The sequence below is a fragment of the Notothenia coriiceps genome, unplaced genomic scaffold, assembly GCF_000735185.1.
Source record: "Notothenia coriiceps isolate Sejong01 unplaced genomic scaffold, NC01 NC01_scaffold00012621, whole genome shotgun sequence".
Taxonomy (NCBI): domain Eukaryota; kingdom Metazoa; phylum Chordata; class Actinopteri; order Perciformes; family Nototheniidae; genus Notothenia; species Notothenia coriiceps.
The window spans coordinates 88,456-106,814 of NW_011345322.1; the positions used below are offsets into that span (position 1 = coordinate 88,456).

Here is an 18,359-nt window from a genome sequence, read left to right on the forward strand (position 1 = left end):
TGACTCCCTTTCTTGAGTTGTATTTAACTGTTTACCCACTTTAACTCCCTCTACATTTTTTTGAATTTCTAAAGAAAGTAAGCATGACCAATTGTAAAAGCCATAGTTATAAAAATAGAACGCTGGTTAAAAATAATGGTACTAGAGTTATGTAAACTCATGGAGAAAGGGAAGCGAAAGTCAGTGATTTCTTAAAGCGTGCATCTGATGATCCTGAGAGGAACTGTACTTTCAGAAACGTTGTCAATGTTTTCCGCATGTATCCATGGTGATTGTAACTTGGTTACAACATGTCCTCTGTACCAGCACTAACATTATTTATCGCACATAGGTCTCAACAAGGCTTCTTTCTCTTAAAGCTCCTCAGGTAAAATCAGGTCATGACATAATCTGGGTATTTAGAACATTTTGGTTTTTAAAGCTGATGTAAATCAGACTCCCACAAAATCCTAGTTTAAGACTGGATAAGAGATCTGGGATTTGGGATGGATCCGAGCCAACACACACAAATACACACCCAGTGACAGAATCCAGGCATGGTCTGGAGCTCTGACTTATAACCAACCCTCTCAATCCACCAACTATTACGGTTCATTCACTTTCATTTGTCCAAAGCAGAGCCCTGTGTAAACTACACCCACACATTACTGTCCTGCAGAAATCATATTCCCCCTCTCATCAGTGGCAGTGTGTTTAGTCTGTGTAGGTGGTGGAGATAATGCTCAGCCAGAAAGGTGAACTCAAGTGAACTTAACTTAAAAATAAATCATACTTAACCAAAACAGATCACTGAGTTGGACATCAGTTTTGTAATTAAAGAGAGGGTTATAGTAAGGGAGAAATGGGAGGAGGAGCTGTATCTGTCTGTGTATTTATCTTTATGTTTACCTCAGCGATGATCTCGCCATTTTCAGCATGGACTTCAGCAATGCCTCCCCTCTCAGCCAAGAAGGAAAAGATATCATAAAGCTGGAGAAAAAACACAGAAAAAGTTCAAATGTACAGTGACATTATTCAAATCCTGCCTGGCACAATAATAAGACACTCCTTTTCTTTCTGGGGGTCACCCTTCAATCCACGATATAAAGTAAGCGCACAATTAACATGATGTCTACCATGACACGCTGTAATTACTGTGTGTGGTCTCTAGAAAAGATTAAACTCATGTGGGATGAGCTGCAGTTGCTGTAATGTTTCCCCACCACAGTTTTTAGTGAGCTGCATGACATCAGTTTTTCAAGCTGGACTGTTTCAGTTACCTAATGCGCGTCACTAAACGATCAAATTAGCTATGGCTGCATGAGAAACACGAAGAGTCTTCCCTCACACCGTCTGGACTTTGTTTTTCGACATTTTCTAGCTAGATTAAAGTATGAACATACAGTATTCAAACTCACAAGCGTCACAGGCTACGAGTTACATAAGGATAGTGTGTTTGAAGGGAGAAAAATGATTCATGTTTTTCTTTAACTTTGCACTAAGCTGGACATATTGTGTGTATTATGGAGGACACAAACTAAAGGTCATTATTTACGCACTTTTTAGACACTGTGTTACTGCTTTGCTACAAGCTATTGCTGTTTTCATGCTTCCTGACTATGCAGTTTTTCCTTCTCAATTGCTCTTATTTGATTACTTAAAAAGGATAAGGGGGAAACCAAGATAATGTCAACCCATGTTTTGGATTTCTGGTGTAGCCTCACATGCTGAAATGAACATAAACACTTAACTGAAGATGTTAAAGTAAAGGATTTCATAGGTCTGTCCTAAAAAAATACTTATATGAACGGTTTATCTACTTTTAAAGAGATTTTGGACGCTGTAATCATTTCCCTGTTCCATGAAGAGATCCATTAATAACTAGAACAAACTCTTTGTTCCACGTGTTCCACGTTTAATATTAGGGCTTCAGCTCCCTTACATAGCTAAATTAAGAGGACATCTTCCTAAATTAGTCAGCTGTGTGTCTCTACTGACTGTTTCCTTGCTGAGATGCAAGTGAGAGTTTTATTGAAACCAAAAAGGAATTTTGTTGTACAAGTACAACTAAATCTGAGTGTAGAAGCCTTTAATTGTTGTATGTTGTGCTTTTATTCACAAAAGAAGACCTTTGGATTTTCTGCCCATCTTTAATATTTATCGTAAATAAAATATACATCAAGTAGCCTATTTTACCTCACTGTTGCTCATCTGGTAGTAGTCCTTGTAAGCCATGTAGACCTGGAAAGAGTTCACACCTGTACCAAAGAAATCAACACATAGAAACAAACATGAGAAACCTGAATAGTTGAAAGGTGGATATAAAGCTGATGTTAAGGTACACCATCACACCCTACCCTTCTCCTTGATGAGGCTTTCCACTTCCTGCTTCACGCTGTCATTCCAGTGGGTGATGTCTACGTGGAGGGAGTAGTCACAGCAGGACTTCTCATCAGCCCACTGCCTCCACTGGTCATAGGCCTCCATCAGGCTGCAGCCGGGATCTGGGATCACGTGGTCCACTGGAGGAGGGGGGTGGGGGGGGGAGTGATGGAAGTGGAGAGGAGAGAAGCAGGTGAAATTGAATTCATGATAAACACGTGAGTGGGGTGGGGAGAGTCATTTGTGACAGGGTGGTGTCAGGATTTGTCTTTGCTTGTGTTTCTACTTTATTCCTGGATTGTTTATCTTGCATAATCAGCTGTGTTTTCCTGCAGCGCTCAGCCATTGGGGTCGACCTTGTCAGATGTCACATTACATTTTCATCATCTTTGTCTGGGTGCTGGTGTCCTTGACAAATTTGGGGTAGCTCCAACTGTGGATACTTTTAGACTTTTGTTTTTGTTATGTCACCATGGTCATTTTTTTGTTAGATTAGAATTTGGCACACAAGTTAAGTAGATTTTTTCCAACGGGACCACCCACTCTTTTGGTTACTGAAACATATGGGAGTTCTTGTGTTACAGTTTTGGTCTATTGGCAGTAGGATTAAGTGGACATTTTAAAACTAATAATCCTCCAAGAACAAACCTACCGCCTGAAACCTTTATTACAATAGTTTAATAGATATAGAACTTAAATTGATTAAAACTCTTATCCGTCACAGATTCAAAGACAATTCTTCACATAAGATCAAAATGATTGATAAGAAATATGCTCAAGCACATAAGATTACAATAACAACACATAAAGTACAAGAAAACAGTTTATAATGTGTGAACATTTCCATAATTTACTGTGTATATTAAAAATACAGTGAATACAGGTTTTATTCTATAAATGCCAGTGTTGTTTATTTTTATAAAATCTTTTGTCGGTTTTAAATTAAATCATTCATTTAGGTTTATCCCCATGGAGCACAACAGTATCACTGTGCACAAAATCCCTCTTAATTTGACTCATAATAAAATAAAACGGCCCGCTGGCTCACCAGCTGACTGTCATCTTTATCTTATTAAAGATGAGCCAATCTGCTTATCTGGTCTTTGCATGTTAATAGGGTAAAGCTAGAAACGGCAGTTAAAAAAAAACACTGGCGTTAACTATGCTAACCGTATGAACTACTTTTTTGTTCACCGTCACACAAACACAACATAATTTGATAGTGACGACAGACATAAGTATACAATACACACAGGCGGATATAAAACGCAGTCTTCACTTTCTCTATCGCTCATCACCCCCTGGAATATAATCCCTAAATGAATGGAGCCCCTGAAAAGGGCTTACTACAGTAGCACGTCTGTTAGTGAATGTGTCCGTTTAAACACAGCGACTTACTGCCAGACAAGCAGCAGAGCAGCAGCCGGCTCAAAATAAGTTGATAGTATGAATCAGACTGTGGGGGCTAGCAGCTGTTAGCCGTGATAGCGTCTGGACTGTTAGCTACATGAAACATACATACACCCCCATGCTGTACAAAGACAAGAAGCATGCAGACACTGGTGCTGTATTTCCCTGGGAGCAGTGTTTCAATCTAGCCGCCCCCCCTCTCCTGATCCTACCCCCTTACACTCAGTCTTTTGTGTGGTCCTCTTTTGAAAAGCTGCCCAAAAGCAGACCAAAATCGCTTCCCCTCTCTTCCTTTGTTCTGGTCCCAGCCCTCCTTTTTTTTCCTCTTTTTAGCTCCAGTCTCTATCTAACCTTTAACTTTATGTGGGCACTACAGTTTCCTACAGCTCTTACCGATCATGGTGGTGCCACCGGCAAGAGCAGCCTTGGATCCCTGAGCAAAGTCATCCACGGTTGTGGTTCCACGGTACGGCATCTGGAAGTGGGTGTGGATGTCAATGCCACCGGGGATCACCATCTTTCCGTTGGCCTCGACGGTCTTTACCCCACCAGGCACGATCAGGTTGTCGCCGATCTGCCTGTGGAACAAAAAGGATGGTGTCACAATTATTGGATGATAGGATGTTACATCCACAAAAAAAAGTTGAAAGGTCACCTACTGTATTATGCAAAATCCACTTTTCATGTCATTTTAATGCGTTAAGAGATTCTGAACGTTTCAGGAAAAAGGTTTCGCTCTCTTTTTCTCCTGATCCATTTATGTAAAAACCTGTCTGAAAATGAGCTGATCAGATTTTGGCCACTTTATGATTTCATAACGATTTTTTGGCTTGTGTAACCATTAGCCAATCACCAACCAAGGTAACACCCGCCCACCTTATCACCTGAATCTCCTCCTAGAGCACCATGGTGTTCTTTTTAACCAAATATCTCGCAGAGGGGCGTGGGGAGGGGCTCCTTATTTTCATCTAAATTAACAGAATCAGCACTTTTGAAACAGGGCTGAAACAGAGGGGTTTATGGGATGCTACAATGCATGATATGTTTGGTATTTTGAGCCAAACACTTCAGAGACATGTTCTGTATATAACTGAGAACTATAATATATTGATGAAAAATAGTATAATAGGGGACCTTTAAAATATATGTTTTGTCTGGTCCTATCACTGTTGGTGCTATGCAAAGAGAATGAATTTAATCTGAATCTGGGATGTCACAAAATGACTTTCAAAATGTGTTAACTATGACTGACCCCAAACATCGGCCATGCTTGACACAGCACATTGTCCCATCAACATTTCACCCCTGCTAAACAAAATACTGTTGTTCAGATTTCATAGAGGGGACGTGCTAGACGGACAGAGAGGCGGGAACAAGCCAAAGCCTCTGTGAGTTTGCCAACAGCCGAATGGTCTAGCAGGCATCTGGGTGATTATTATGCAACACCAGGCCCTCCATGGGTGTCTCTCCCTGAGCTGCCTCACTAAGGGGAAGCAGGGGACAAAAGCCCTATAACAGGATAATCAAGTGAGAAAAGAACTGGGGGGAATGAGAGTGAGGGAGACACAGAGAGGAATTCGCCCACACTACCCTCGCCCTGTCTGGTGGGACGACGACAGGCTCATATTAGCACATGAAATTGTGGACTAGACTGGCTGTTGTCACCATGTCTTTGACCCAATGGAAAAAGGACTGCAGGACATAGAGTGCATGATCAAGCAGCTTGTGCTCATGCATTTATTCATTAAAGTCTCCAGATCACGGATTCTGCGGGGGGAGTTATTAGACTGCTACATTTAGGTTGGGTTTTTTTTATGAATACTTTCTGTGGTTAATTTACTGACAAATTAAAATAAACTGTGATAGTAAAGATTTTGGAAAGCTGTTTACTTGAACTCCTATTGATGTCCCAAATCTCCTCAAATGTTTTTGATTGATTTGGGAAAACTCAAACTGGACAATAAGGATTTTGTGTACGTTAAAACATTTTCAACCACAATCTGCATTCTCACAGCTAAATGACGGAAGTAACAATTACATTCCAAATAAGTTGAATGAAAGATAGAAAACAGATCAAGAACCTCATAGTGAGTGGGGGGATGAAATTAAATGGGAATGAATAAAGGCAGAGTGGAAAGGAGGACTTACTTAATGACGCCATCTTCCATGTAGATATCAGCATGGAAGGACTGGTCATCATTCACGATCCTCCCGCCTTTGACCAGAAGCCTCTCGCTCTGTAGAGGAAAGATTGGGGAGGGACAAGAAGAAACACAAATATTTTAAATCAATGAGATAGACTGAGTTTGGCTTAGACACTTTCAAGTGAGCGAGTCAAATTAGAGGACAGTCTACTAAACCAGATAATTTCTGTTGATAATTCAGAGCTTTTCCATTTCTCTGTTGCTAGATTATGTCCTTTTTACCAGCTTGAAGAGATGAACCCTGTCTAACTCATTCATATCTAGGAAGAGACATGTTTCTCAGTCTTGTCCCATGTAAACACACCATGTACACTTGAGCTATGAACCCTGAGGGACGGTCTTCCTGTCCGGCTCCCACTGGTCTTGTGCAGTAACGTGATTTGATGCCCCCCTGCAAGTCATCCGTATTTGCTTCGACATTCTCCTACATTGTTGTTTAGAGAGTCTATCAAATAAAAGCATTGCCCCATCAAGCTCTGTTCCACAACAGACAATGTGTAGTATGTCTATAACCAATGCAGTGACTTATAGTTGTTTTCAGGGGTGTAAATCATTAGTTTTATTCCAATAAAAAATAATATATCGATTATTTGAACAACTATACAATATTGACTGAATCTGGGAATCTTCAAAAAATCAGCAACTACTTTTCAGCAACGCACATTTCTCATTTACTGATCGAATTATGAGCATTACATCTAATTTGAGCTGAAGGTATTCATAAAGATAGACCGTGCAGCTTCAACTTTAACCTACATTCTGCAGTAAAATCACCTGGGTCCTTCATGGTGACATGTGGCACGATGATATTTTGTTGTTGGAAGGAAACTGAAGCTGCTTTTAAGGACTGATCATGGATTAACATCTTAACCAAGTATATCCAGATTTAGTTATGCAACAACTGTGCCATGGATGTCATTTTCTATATCCGATCCTTTTATCCAAATGCAATCGCCAAAATTCATTATTTTATGAAGCAGGATATTTTATAATCTGCATTAGAAAACAACAATCTCTATCACTGAGTGTGTTTGCAGTGCTAAAATGAAACTACAAAGCGTTGTCACATCTGATCGGCTCTTCAACTTAACATTTCGTAATGTGGTGTGATATGGGCGTAGTCATGACGCCACACAGTCAGACATCGAATCTGCTGCTGCTGCACCAAGGGCTGACTCTAGCAGGGCGTTGTCATGACGACGTGTTGACTGCAGGAAGACAGACTAAAAAGGAGGGGAGGCTGGGCGGCCGGTAAAACTGACTGGTTGGACAGCTACCTCAGGCTGTTGAACGATGAGGAGGGATGCAGAGATAGAGGGTTGGTTCAATGTGAAGATAAAATAATAATTCAGAGGACAAAAGTGTCTAGAGATTAAACCATATGTCTATTCATCGACTCAGTGATCGACTCAAGCTGATTTCCTTTGGGTAATAGGATAGGGTTAGGCCAAAAAAAGATACTTGAAGACGTCACCTAAAGCTTTTGATATTTTGTTTATTCCTGTCTTTTATATCTCCTAAACCAAACAATTAACTGTAGAAAATGTCTGTGACGCCATTTTGAGTTAAATGCTTTTTGGTTTACAGTCAAATCTTTCTTTAGAGCCCAATATGAAGAATATCTATGATCTGCACAAGAAGACAATTCATTCAAGGCAAAATTAAACTTGCCTCATTGTGGAGAAACAAACGTCTGTCTAAAATGCAAGTCCACCTTTATGGAATAACTCGTTTTTTAAAACAATAATAATATTGTTATTCACTGACAATAGTCTCTGTGATACATTTACAGACTATGAGACAGCAGGGCTCAGGTCGCACCCTGCTAAGAGGGACACACTTCCATATTTTCCCAATAGCACATGTGTGCAGTGATTTACAGCCTGGCTGTGCACCCGGTGTTTCATCACTATAACAAACTGCAGCCACTCCCTCAAACAACAGAAACTGGAAGAAAAAGCACAATATGGTTCTGTATGTAATGATTCAAACCCAATATCTGCTGAGCTCATAATCATACACCATGTGTGTGTGTATTCTGGTGTCTCTGTGTTAGTGTGTGTGTGTGTTGGAGATGGTGATGGAGTAGTATGAAACAGAGCCCAGCTTTCCCTGGAAACCACACCCTGAAGCAACACATTACAACACACAGTCATCAGTGGCTGGAGCACAGCAGAGATCATACTGTAGAGCCCTGAAACTGTCACCTATTACAGAATCTCAGAGATTATTTCTTTATAATCCAGTTTTTTTAATTTGAATATGGAGTGCATTCGCCTGATTTCATTACTCCTCTTTTAGGGAAACACTTATAGATGTTGAAGTCTGACTGAATAAAATAAACCCTTTGGATACAAAAATAAGTCAGTATTTAAAATGATAAGTGCCAGAGTCGCCAATACTTGGAAATGAATTATTAATTAGTTAAGTTTAGAGATTACCTAAGTAAAAATACCTAACGTCCACTGTTCCCTGTTTCAAAGATTTGTTGAATTGTTGCTTTTCTCTGTGTTATTTAATAATTGTAAGTTGTAAATTGGATTGCTGGCATCAGACATGTAAAGATGTGTTTCTGATTTACAGTACTGCAGCAAGGGGGTGTGCCCTCATGCATGGGTGCCTAACTCAAGTGCCTCTGCATTTTCACTCCCTCACACTCACACTCACACACACACACACACACACACACAAACACACACACACAACACATTTTTGCCTACTCTCCCCGCTAGCCCATGACAGCATGCAAGAGAAGACAATCATTTGACAATCAATAGCTTTCCATTTCCATTCCATCCCAGCATCTGTCACTCTGCTGATTTCAGTTTTTCTCAATTAGAGCATCCGACAGTGACATGAATAATGAAATGTTATGACTGTGATACCAGACGTGAGTTTTGCCAAAACTAGATGTCGAGACATTTCAAAAACACTTAACTTAAATTGAAGTGTTAGTAGTATTTGTCAAGGCTGTATGCGGCACCAAACTGTCAAGCTTTTCAAAGACACATAATCTAAGAGGAGTTTTTTTCATTATCCCTACTTTATCTCACTTCATAAATATATCACTATATACAGACTGAATTTCAATTGTGGCTTTTCCATGAATCTATGACAAAAAGGTTGCCAATTGTCCGAGTGTTCATGGGATTTGACCACAAACAGCAATATGTTACACTTCCAACATTTAATAGATAATATAACAAGTGATAGCATGCTTTTCCCCAATTTGCCATGGTTTGATTATCAATATGTGCCAAGAGACTGTTTATTGTTTCATAATGTATCCATGATTGTGTAATATTTTCCGAAAAAATGATAGCTCAGCATTTCAGCCTTATTTCGACAATAAATACAATAAAATCAGGGATATGACACATAGTAAAATGGGTCTTCCTGTGCATGTGTTGGAAATCATACCACCAGGAAACCCTCTCAACTTGGGTTTTGGAAGTTAAATCCATGGTGATATCATGTGGTTTTTGGAGTTACCTCAACAGTTTCAGCCTTAATTTTGGCAATGAAAATGTAATGACAAAAATGATATTCTACTTTGTTTTGTAATGTTGCATCCTTACGTGTATACAGGATGTGGCAAATGCATGATCTGACCATAGTCTCTAGCCATTTAACCCTAATGGATATTGATTTCAGTTCATTGTTGTCCACTCTTTCTCCTTCATCCTACTTGGACATTGATTTCAACCAGTTGAGCTCCTACATTAACATCAGGAAGATGGTTGTGTATTGCCAAATAGCATATCAAGGTCAAATGAAGAGCTGACATATTTTTTCTTTCTAAAAAAACTTCATTTTAATAGTTTGTACACTGTGTAGTATTCTACAACACAAAGATTGCTATAATCTAACGGGTTGGAATATTCCCGCAAGATGTTGATCCTGATTTGCTCTGACCTACCATGGTCAATGACAATGTCCTCGTATGTCAATCATGTCGCTGTAACAGCGCCCAGTTTTTGGAAGGGAAAAATAAACTCCCATGATGAGAAGCACAATGAGGTCATTGTAGTTTGTGCTGTGTTTGTTTGCCAAAAACAGCCAATATATTGAATGTACAGGCATTGGCAGTAGGTAAGTAGCTAGTCAGCTATCTAACAACACATGTGTTGTTGAGTGTCTGTGTGGCAGTAGACTAAGGACTCACTAGGAACTTTGAGTCTTTTACTTTCCTTCAGTCTCTCTAATTTCTCTTCAAACGTCTGTGTTGTCGCTGTGTGTTGCTGTTTTGCTCTGTGTATGTACAAACAAACATACACCTGGGACAAACTCTAAATGTGTGCTATGAAGCCGAGTTATAAAGTGAAACATTTCGTTTGCACCTTCCAATTGAATTATAATGCAATTGTGCCTTTGTTCCACCTGAATGGTGGTAACATGGAAAATAAATGCAGCATTGAGACAGCTCAAGAGGGGTTTTTGTATTGTTATATTTTGTATGGGTAATAAACACTAAACTAATGTATGTATGTGTGTTTGGGGAAAACAATGTAAAACAGTAACTTTACACAGAGACTGTTATGGCTCTATCCATCCCAATTGTTTCTTACTTATCTTCCTTTCCATGGGTGTGCGTGGGTGACAATTCGGACAGTCGGAGGATTAGCTTTAACACACGTCACGCAGTCGTCCCAACTGAGGTTAATCACAAATGCTTATAAAAGCTAGCGTGTGTCGTTAATATTTAATGACACTTTAAATCTAAGTGGTTTAGTAAAGTGTGTGCTGCCTGCTTTGCCCCTCTGATGCATTTTCAAATGTTAACTTATTGGAAAAAAGTATTTTCACTTTCTGCTTCTGCACTATCCCTCTACTGCTGACAACCTCGTCTTATAAATGTCTCACAACAAAGGAGAATACGGGACTGCTGGAAGAAAAAATCATGTCTTTCAACTCTTAGGGAGAACAAAGAACCACAAATAAAACAACTCTCGCTGCACAGGAAGCTGTCATTTTCTGCTACAAAAGCCAATAATCTAAAATAGAAGACAGGATGTTATTCTTGTACGACTACTGAATGCTGACAACTTTTTTCCACTCCAACCAGACTGGAGAGAGAAGCTCATAAACTAGGATGCAAATTATAAGTAGCCACTCCTCAGTGCTTAATAAGCAGTCCTGTAAAAGTGTGTGTCTACGAAACAGGGGCTTAGAGGACATTAGAGGAGACCTCCATGAGCTCTGACCGAGACCCTTGTGTGGGTGGGGAGAGCCGTTGGGGAGGCAGGCGGGGGACCAGTGGAAGAGGGAAGTCATCCTGAATGTGCACCAGTTGCTTTGCTTCAGGCCTGTTGCCTAGCGAGCAAAAATATTTACTCTTTACCCAAAACTGCACAAGGTTTTTTTTCACATTCTGGAAAAGTGAAAACAATGAGGCTTCTTATCAATCTAAATTACTCTTTGGAGGCCAGCCAGCCGGGGTCATATAAAAATCCTGCTTGTCTGGAATGTTGTTCTTGTGATAGGGCTGGAGTATAGTGTAACCATGTTACCAAGGCAACATGAAAACGAAAACTCCATATGGATCTGATTGAGCCAGCCAGGTTGAATTATAAACTCCCGGAGAAGTGTGTGAGTGTGACTGAAATGTGTGTCAGATCACATCCCCACACAACCAAACAAACAGAGGTTGTATTTTCCTGCCATCGCAACTGTATGTTGGTCGCCATGGTGAGTCGCACGGCAACGCCTGGGCAGCCACGGGGTATTTTGTTTGCACTCAAGCCCACTTTGCTGCACCGCGCGACTTGGTGATGCCACACTGTGGTGTGGTGGGGCTCTGTTTTGTGGTGATTCAACAGGGGGAACCGGCTTCATTTCCCGTGCAGAGCCGCCGTCTGCCGGCACTGTTTCATGCCCGCAGATGCTCTTTCCAGCTGGAGGGATTACTGATGACATGTACTGGCCTGGAACAACACCGAGGCTGCTGTGAGTGGGTATGAGAGAAAGGAGGAACCGCGCCTAGAAATCTGACAGAGCCACTGGCAGAGAGCAGATGTAAGGAAACAGCTGGAATAGAACGGGCAGGCATGGAAATACAGAAGGAAGGTCCGGGGAGCGGGGTTATGAGCAGATATTAGGTTGTTGGTGCAGTGTAAATGGTTTATAACACCACCACTGTTTTCCTTACTGGGGTGTATTGCAATAAATACTGGTATCTTGTTGAATTTAACATGAATAAAGAAATACTACAGCTGATTTCCAGTGACGGAGCAAGCAGCATTCTCTCTATTCTGGTTTTGCTTCTCTATATAGTGGTTTTCACTGTTAGTGGCAGAGACTGCCAGGCTGTGCAGGATTCAAATTGCGTTTTGACGCACAAGGGATTTACAGAGAGGATTAATGCACATACTGAATGTGATGTAGAAGACAACAGTTGGTGATGTTGTAATTTAAGTAATGTTTATGACATTGCTTTCTTTATTACTGAACCAACGTTCCTAATCCTTTCAGTTCGTTGGGCACACTATAAACCCATGATATAGTTATTATGTTGTATTTTTTAGTAACTCAAGGTGGATGATAAGTCCTCCAAATGTGATGATAAGAGAGCAATCTGCTATTTGTATGTCTATTTAAACACACTTGCCATGACCATCAGTAACCACAAGTATCATAAACTCAACAAGGAATTATGTCAAGGATTATAACTCATAGGAAAAATACAGGATACAATGATATGATGGGAAAATACTGATTTAGTTGGTAAAGCCAAAATAAAATGGCCTCTGTCATCAGATCATGTTTGAAAGCCAATGAAATTGTTCCCTCTGAACTGAGCAGTCAATGTTAAGCCACTTTATTGCTGCTTATCAATGAGACACTTTGTACTTCGGTAACAGCTAAAATGCAGTCTAATACCTATGTTGGTTATAAAGGAATGAAGTTAATCTTACAGCAATCTCCCCACTGATATCTTTTTTTTAATTTTAATCTGTATTTAAGTGATAGTACAACAAGTACAGGGACACCCAAACAGTTTTTTTTTTCTGGTTTTTGCCACAGTACATATCAAAATATCTATGGCGAGTTCACATATATTTTCGTGGTGAGCCTATTTCTTTCTGCTGCAGCATCCCTCACTCTGTGAATATGGGAGTTTTGGCCAAAATTGCATGCCATTTGCATGTAACCATCCTTAGATTCTACCATAAAGGAAGGCTTGAGAAAAAAGGCAACCTCTGTAGGGGTTGTTAAAATGTCCATCCCTAATGACTGTGTAAAACCTGCCATGGAAAAATCTGGCCCACTTTAGCATATTATAGGGACATGGCCTACTTTAAGACTAATAATATACAGGTACTGTTCTCAGAATATAGATGCAGGACCTCTACAGGCTCAAGCTACCCAAGTATTACCAAAAACACCCCCTTTGGTGTAATATCAGCTGAGGAGGCGAGACAAAGGCTGTCTGCACATCCAGGCAACACACCCCTGACTGCAGCCTGTGCTGCAACAATGGAACTGGAAGGCATGCATGACACACACACACACAGAGAGAGAGAGAGAGAGAGAGAGAGAGAGAGAGAGAGAGAGAGAGAGAGAGAGAGAGAGAGAGAGAGAGAGAGAGAGGAGATAGAGAGGAGAGAGGGAGAGGTTTCTCCGCAGTTGTAACACACACCAGCTCCCGGCTGGCTGTGTTACACCAACCTGCTCCAGATTCAACCTCCACCCCCGATGCTCTGCCTCCAATTTGAATATCCCTTCTTCCCATGATGCAAAAATACAAGCGCCCCATCACAAGGCCTGCTTATCCCAGCTCATTGCAAATGGGCGTGTATTTTTTTCTCCTCTCACTCTCCTCTGCACCAGCGTGCAATATGAACAGTAGGCCTTGTCTGTAGGTGGAACATGTTTAGTTATTTTCATTAAAATAAATAGGACACTTTGTGGAAACAGTTATCTGAAGCCCAAGTAATTTCGCACAACCCTTTTGTCTGTCTTTGTTTGCCAGCTCATAGCTACAGGAGAGTATAATAAGGCTAATGAAGTCTATTATAAGAATACTTCAGTACATCACTAAAAACATAAAATATCAGAATGGCAGAGAAGCTGAAAATGATGGTAGGCTACCATTACTGATCAATTGTCTCCCATGCATGTGAGGCCCTAAACAATCTCCTTAAATGTGACAGGGCTGAACACATTTTTGTCAAAAAGGCTAAAGCAGGATTAATACATAATGATCATCTTTATATCAACCTTGTCTTTTTTCTGTGAAAATGTAATTGGGATGTAGGTGGGATATAATTAAATTAATTCCACAATAATGCAATACGCACATTAATAACATGCTACCCAACTGCATAATTAACAGCTATGCACAGAAGTCCCTGCAGAAACACTACAAGGGTTTTTATGGGCGAGCCGGTTCGGCCCCACGCATGGATCCTCTCAACAAAGAAGATGCAGGACACCTTTAAGGAAACGCCTCATCTCTCCGCCTGCCTGTCACTATGGCAGCCACTCGTGCCATTTCACGGTGCGTATTTTTTCCTGCGGCTTCATGCGGTCAAGTCTGACAATACAAATTAAAATGAAAAGACCCGAGACGTGCTGGTTGCTGTATTTATGTTTATGATACATCGCTGTGAAACGGCAGCGCGAGACACTGAAACGCAGTGATTTGCAGAAGATGGGTTTAAAGTTTGCCATTCAATTAAGCATAAATAAGCGGTTTTACTCACTGTGATCTTTGGGATGTTCTTTTTTCCTTGGTAAGACATGTTTCGTCCGATTCCACCTTCAAAATCAAGCTTTGAAAAACGGTATTCCCCCTCTTCGGATGCTGCAGGGAATGGTCGCCCCTGTGTTAGTGCGATGTAAAGTGCCTCGCAGAGTGCTATAGGAGCGTCTGTTCTTCAGTCACCGGCCCCTCCCTCAAATGATCAATTGGAGAGAAGCTGTGTCACAATCTTTCCACTGGAGGACGCAGTGGAGCAGCTGCTCAACAGTCTGCATCCAGTTGTCTGCATTACTGGGCTGTCACACATTTTTCTTGCACATATATGTGACATCATCTGCAATTTTGTATCTGAACTAAGGTTTACATTAACCGGTTTGTGCTCTATTCTTTATAAGTTCATCAGTGTGAAAGCCCTTAAGGAGTTAATTAATCAGAATAGAATCAATAAAGATTTGTTAGAAGAGAATTTGCACTATGTTCATAGGAAGTACCACAAGCAGGACTCTCTAAACTCTGCAGTAAATCACCATCATCATTCTAGTTATTGAGTAGATCGAATTATTTATAAAATACTGAATGAATAGGGCTGTGTATAATAAGACGGACAATAAATGACTAAATGTATCTCTTGAAGGGATTTTGAAATTGTAAAATGTTTGCAATAATTCAATTGTATAATACATTCATTTTACAAATGATTACCTACAGATTTAGTTTTTCTGAACATAAAGGAGGGGCAGAAATGGTGTAGCAGCTGTCACAGAGCCTGCCCACCGCATTACACACCCCACATGTCTACTCACCACACACACTGCATGTCCCCACCCAGCCATGTGTCTCTATTGTTTGGACCTAAAGTGGACCCCCCCTTAACTCCGGTCATTTGCCCCACCACTCCTTCTCTCAGCACTAATGCACACATAATAGGTTCAAGACACGCACGTGACTCAGGGCGTGCCTGCCTGCCTGCCTGCCTGCCTGCGTGCTGTGTGTGTGTGTGTGTGTGTGTGTGTGTGTGTGTGTGTGTTGTGTGTGTTAGTCTTGTGTACTACTACCATCACTTAAATATGCTAATTAATTTCATACATTTCAAGGTTTTTAAGCAAAATATAAACAACATATGTTTAGCAAGTATATTTGATTTATGTGTAAGCTAATGATTTATTTTGTACATTTTTAAGTAAAAACCAACCGTATTTATCAGATGCATATATTTCAGAAATCATTACCAGTTACAAACATTCAACAAACACTAAATAAATTTGTGTTACTTTCAGGATGCAGAGTATTTGACCTTATAGTTTAACATTATGATATACAGTATATTCAATATAGGGCTAAGGCCTAAAATCAAAACAGAAACGTTTAATAATTTGTCCGTCATTTGATCAAATATGTACTTGTGGCAATGCTTTATGTATGTGCATAATCAACTACAAATGCTAGGAGGATATTCAATATTATTTTTCAATATGACTTAATAACCTATGTTTTCCTCCTGCATTTGGCTGCAAGATGACAACTGCATACTGACATGTCCTTTTACGGCGGAGAGTTAGGAAGGCATTACCTCAGCATTCACAGGACTTTGAGAATGCATTAACAACACACTTCAAGATTGCAGACCTGCTACCGCTGCAGCCCACATTAAGCAGCTGACACAGATAGACAGACAGGGCGTAGACAGATCAACGATGCAGAAAACACTGTCAGGTCATCATAACTGCGCCAGCACACTCAGCACCCTGGTGTCCCCAGAGGAAAAGGTAGTCATTCCCTTAAATAACCAGCGATCACATTGAATTACATCATTAACTAATCACATACAGTAAGCATGAACAGCGAGCAATAGGATGTTTTTGAAGTTTTATGCAATTACATTCTCTGCTCTGGTTGAATTGAAAGAGGCAACATACATGGGTAAGCATTAAAGTGTTCCTTCTGCAATAAAGTCAAGCATTTCCAGAAAAAATAAATGTTGGGGGACTCAACACTGAAGCATAGATATCCTTTGTCCCTGTAGCCTACATATCCCATAATGCAGCTCAACAACCACTCCTTATTTTACTGGTTAAACGCAGGTTTTTCCAATATTTCACGATAGTATAATCGTTTTTTCTGCTCCTCCCAGTCTGACCGCCACCCCGCATGATAACAAAGGAGGGGGGGCGTGGGGGCATCCGGACATCTGGCTACCCACTCCCCATTCTTCACACCATTAGAGAGGCTGATTGCACTAATTACCTTACCGGACAGGAAACCAATTTTTATGATATGACAAAGTCAATAAATATTCCCATATGAACCCTAACAATTAACAGGCTTTAAAAAAAACTGCAGCCTTATGATGTAAAATCATTTTGAATTCATTCAAATCGTCTTGAAACTTGGAACACTAGAGGGTCAGACATCTGTCAGCTTTTGATTAGTTTGCATAAACTGTTTGAGGTTAGCCATGACGAACATCCAGACAGTCAGAAGAGTAAGCATGTCCTGACTCTGTTGTCAGTCTGATGTTCTCAAACACTTTCAATACAAAGCAACAAAAAAACTGTCTGTTGATTATGCTGAATCATCTGTCCCTCAGGAGTCAGCAGTCACAGTTGTACAGTTCACTGTCAGGCCACATGAGGGGGGTAATTTGTTCCATGCCATTTTGAAGATGTCTACAGTACAGTACATACTTAAAAAATATATTTTAAACAGTTTAGATCATGACAGACTGTGCCAGTTAAGGCTTATTTTGCACAAATTAACAACTATTTTCATACAGTCTCCTAATAAATCTTGTCAACAGCAGAAACAGCAGCAGACATTTTTGTTCTAATATTAAACTTGGATGAAGCAAAAGGTTGAAGAAACGCAAAGTGGGGTTTGCAATATAGGGTGTTATAGTTATAGTATATAGTTATAATTATGGTATATATATTTGATATAATGTTTCACCTTTTTGTAGGTTTTCAGAAATTATAGATTCAGCTGCCTTTAAATCAATACAATCTGTATTACGTCAGATACTTAAAATATATTTAACTCTTTCCTGTTATTTATAAAAAATATATCCATTCATGTGTTAAAATGAGTACAGGATGTATGTGTTGCCAGCCCAATGACTAACTTGTGATTATCCTCACTTTGTCTAATGTCGTCTTTTCTCTCTGAGCCAAAACTGTGAGTGTGTTTGTGTGTGTCAGAGCCAGAGGGAGAGAAAGAGAGACGTGAATCATCATCTTTCTGTGCCCAGAAAGTGATCTCACTCTGGCATTAGAAGAAAAGACGTTCCTGCTCAACACAAATATTTTAACAGCCGGTGTAGTAAATATTTAGTGTGCCAGCTTGACAACACATACAAATAAAATCAGCCCGTTTTCTTCTTCTATAAACATTTTTTGCAGAAAAACTGTGACTACACTTTTGGGTCAGAAACAAATATGAACCTCTGCCATCTTGAGGAATACTGAGTGTGCCAAAACATCCAAACCAAAGACATAAAGTAAAAATGTCTTCCTGTCTCCATCAAGCTGCTGAACTTTAATTATAAATCCCAGTGCAATAAATTCACAAGGTTTATTTTTAAAGATTCACGATGTCTTTAATGTTCAGTTTGAGTGATGTTTTTTAAGTAAGGCAAGGGACTCAAGCACTCTGCCCAGGACAAATTCACCCTAAGGCAAAATAAA

At 40.1% G+C, this 18,359-nt stretch overlaps 1 protein-coding gene across 2 annotated transcripts in view; it reads right to left on the minus strand.

Moving 5' to 3' along the window:
- The window catches only part of dpysl3 (dihydropyrimidinase like 3), a 28,532-nt gene extending 13,672 nt beyond the window's left edge, over positions 1–14,860 (minus strand). Inside the window, exons 1-6 of one of the 2 annotated variants that reach the window (XM_010773581.1) lie at positions 14,681–14,860; positions 5,920–6,008; positions 4,165–4,349; positions 2,337–2,501; positions 2,176–2,237; positions 889–969 (exon numbers count right to left, since the gene is read on the minus strand). In XM_010773581.1, the coding sequence (XP_010771883.1) occupies positions 889–969; positions 2,176–2,237; positions 2,337–2,501; positions 4,165–4,349; positions 5,920–6,008; positions 14,681–14,719 (621 nt within the window). In that variant the 5' untranslated portion in view covers positions 14,720–14,860. The remainder of the gene's footprint in view (positions 1–888; positions 970–2,175; positions 2,238–2,336; positions 2,502–4,164; positions 4,350–5,919; positions 6,009–14,680) is intronic. The other variant, XM_010773582.1, reaches the window with a different exon arrangement.
- Between the last annotated feature and the right edge of the window lie 3,499 nt (positions 14,861–18,359).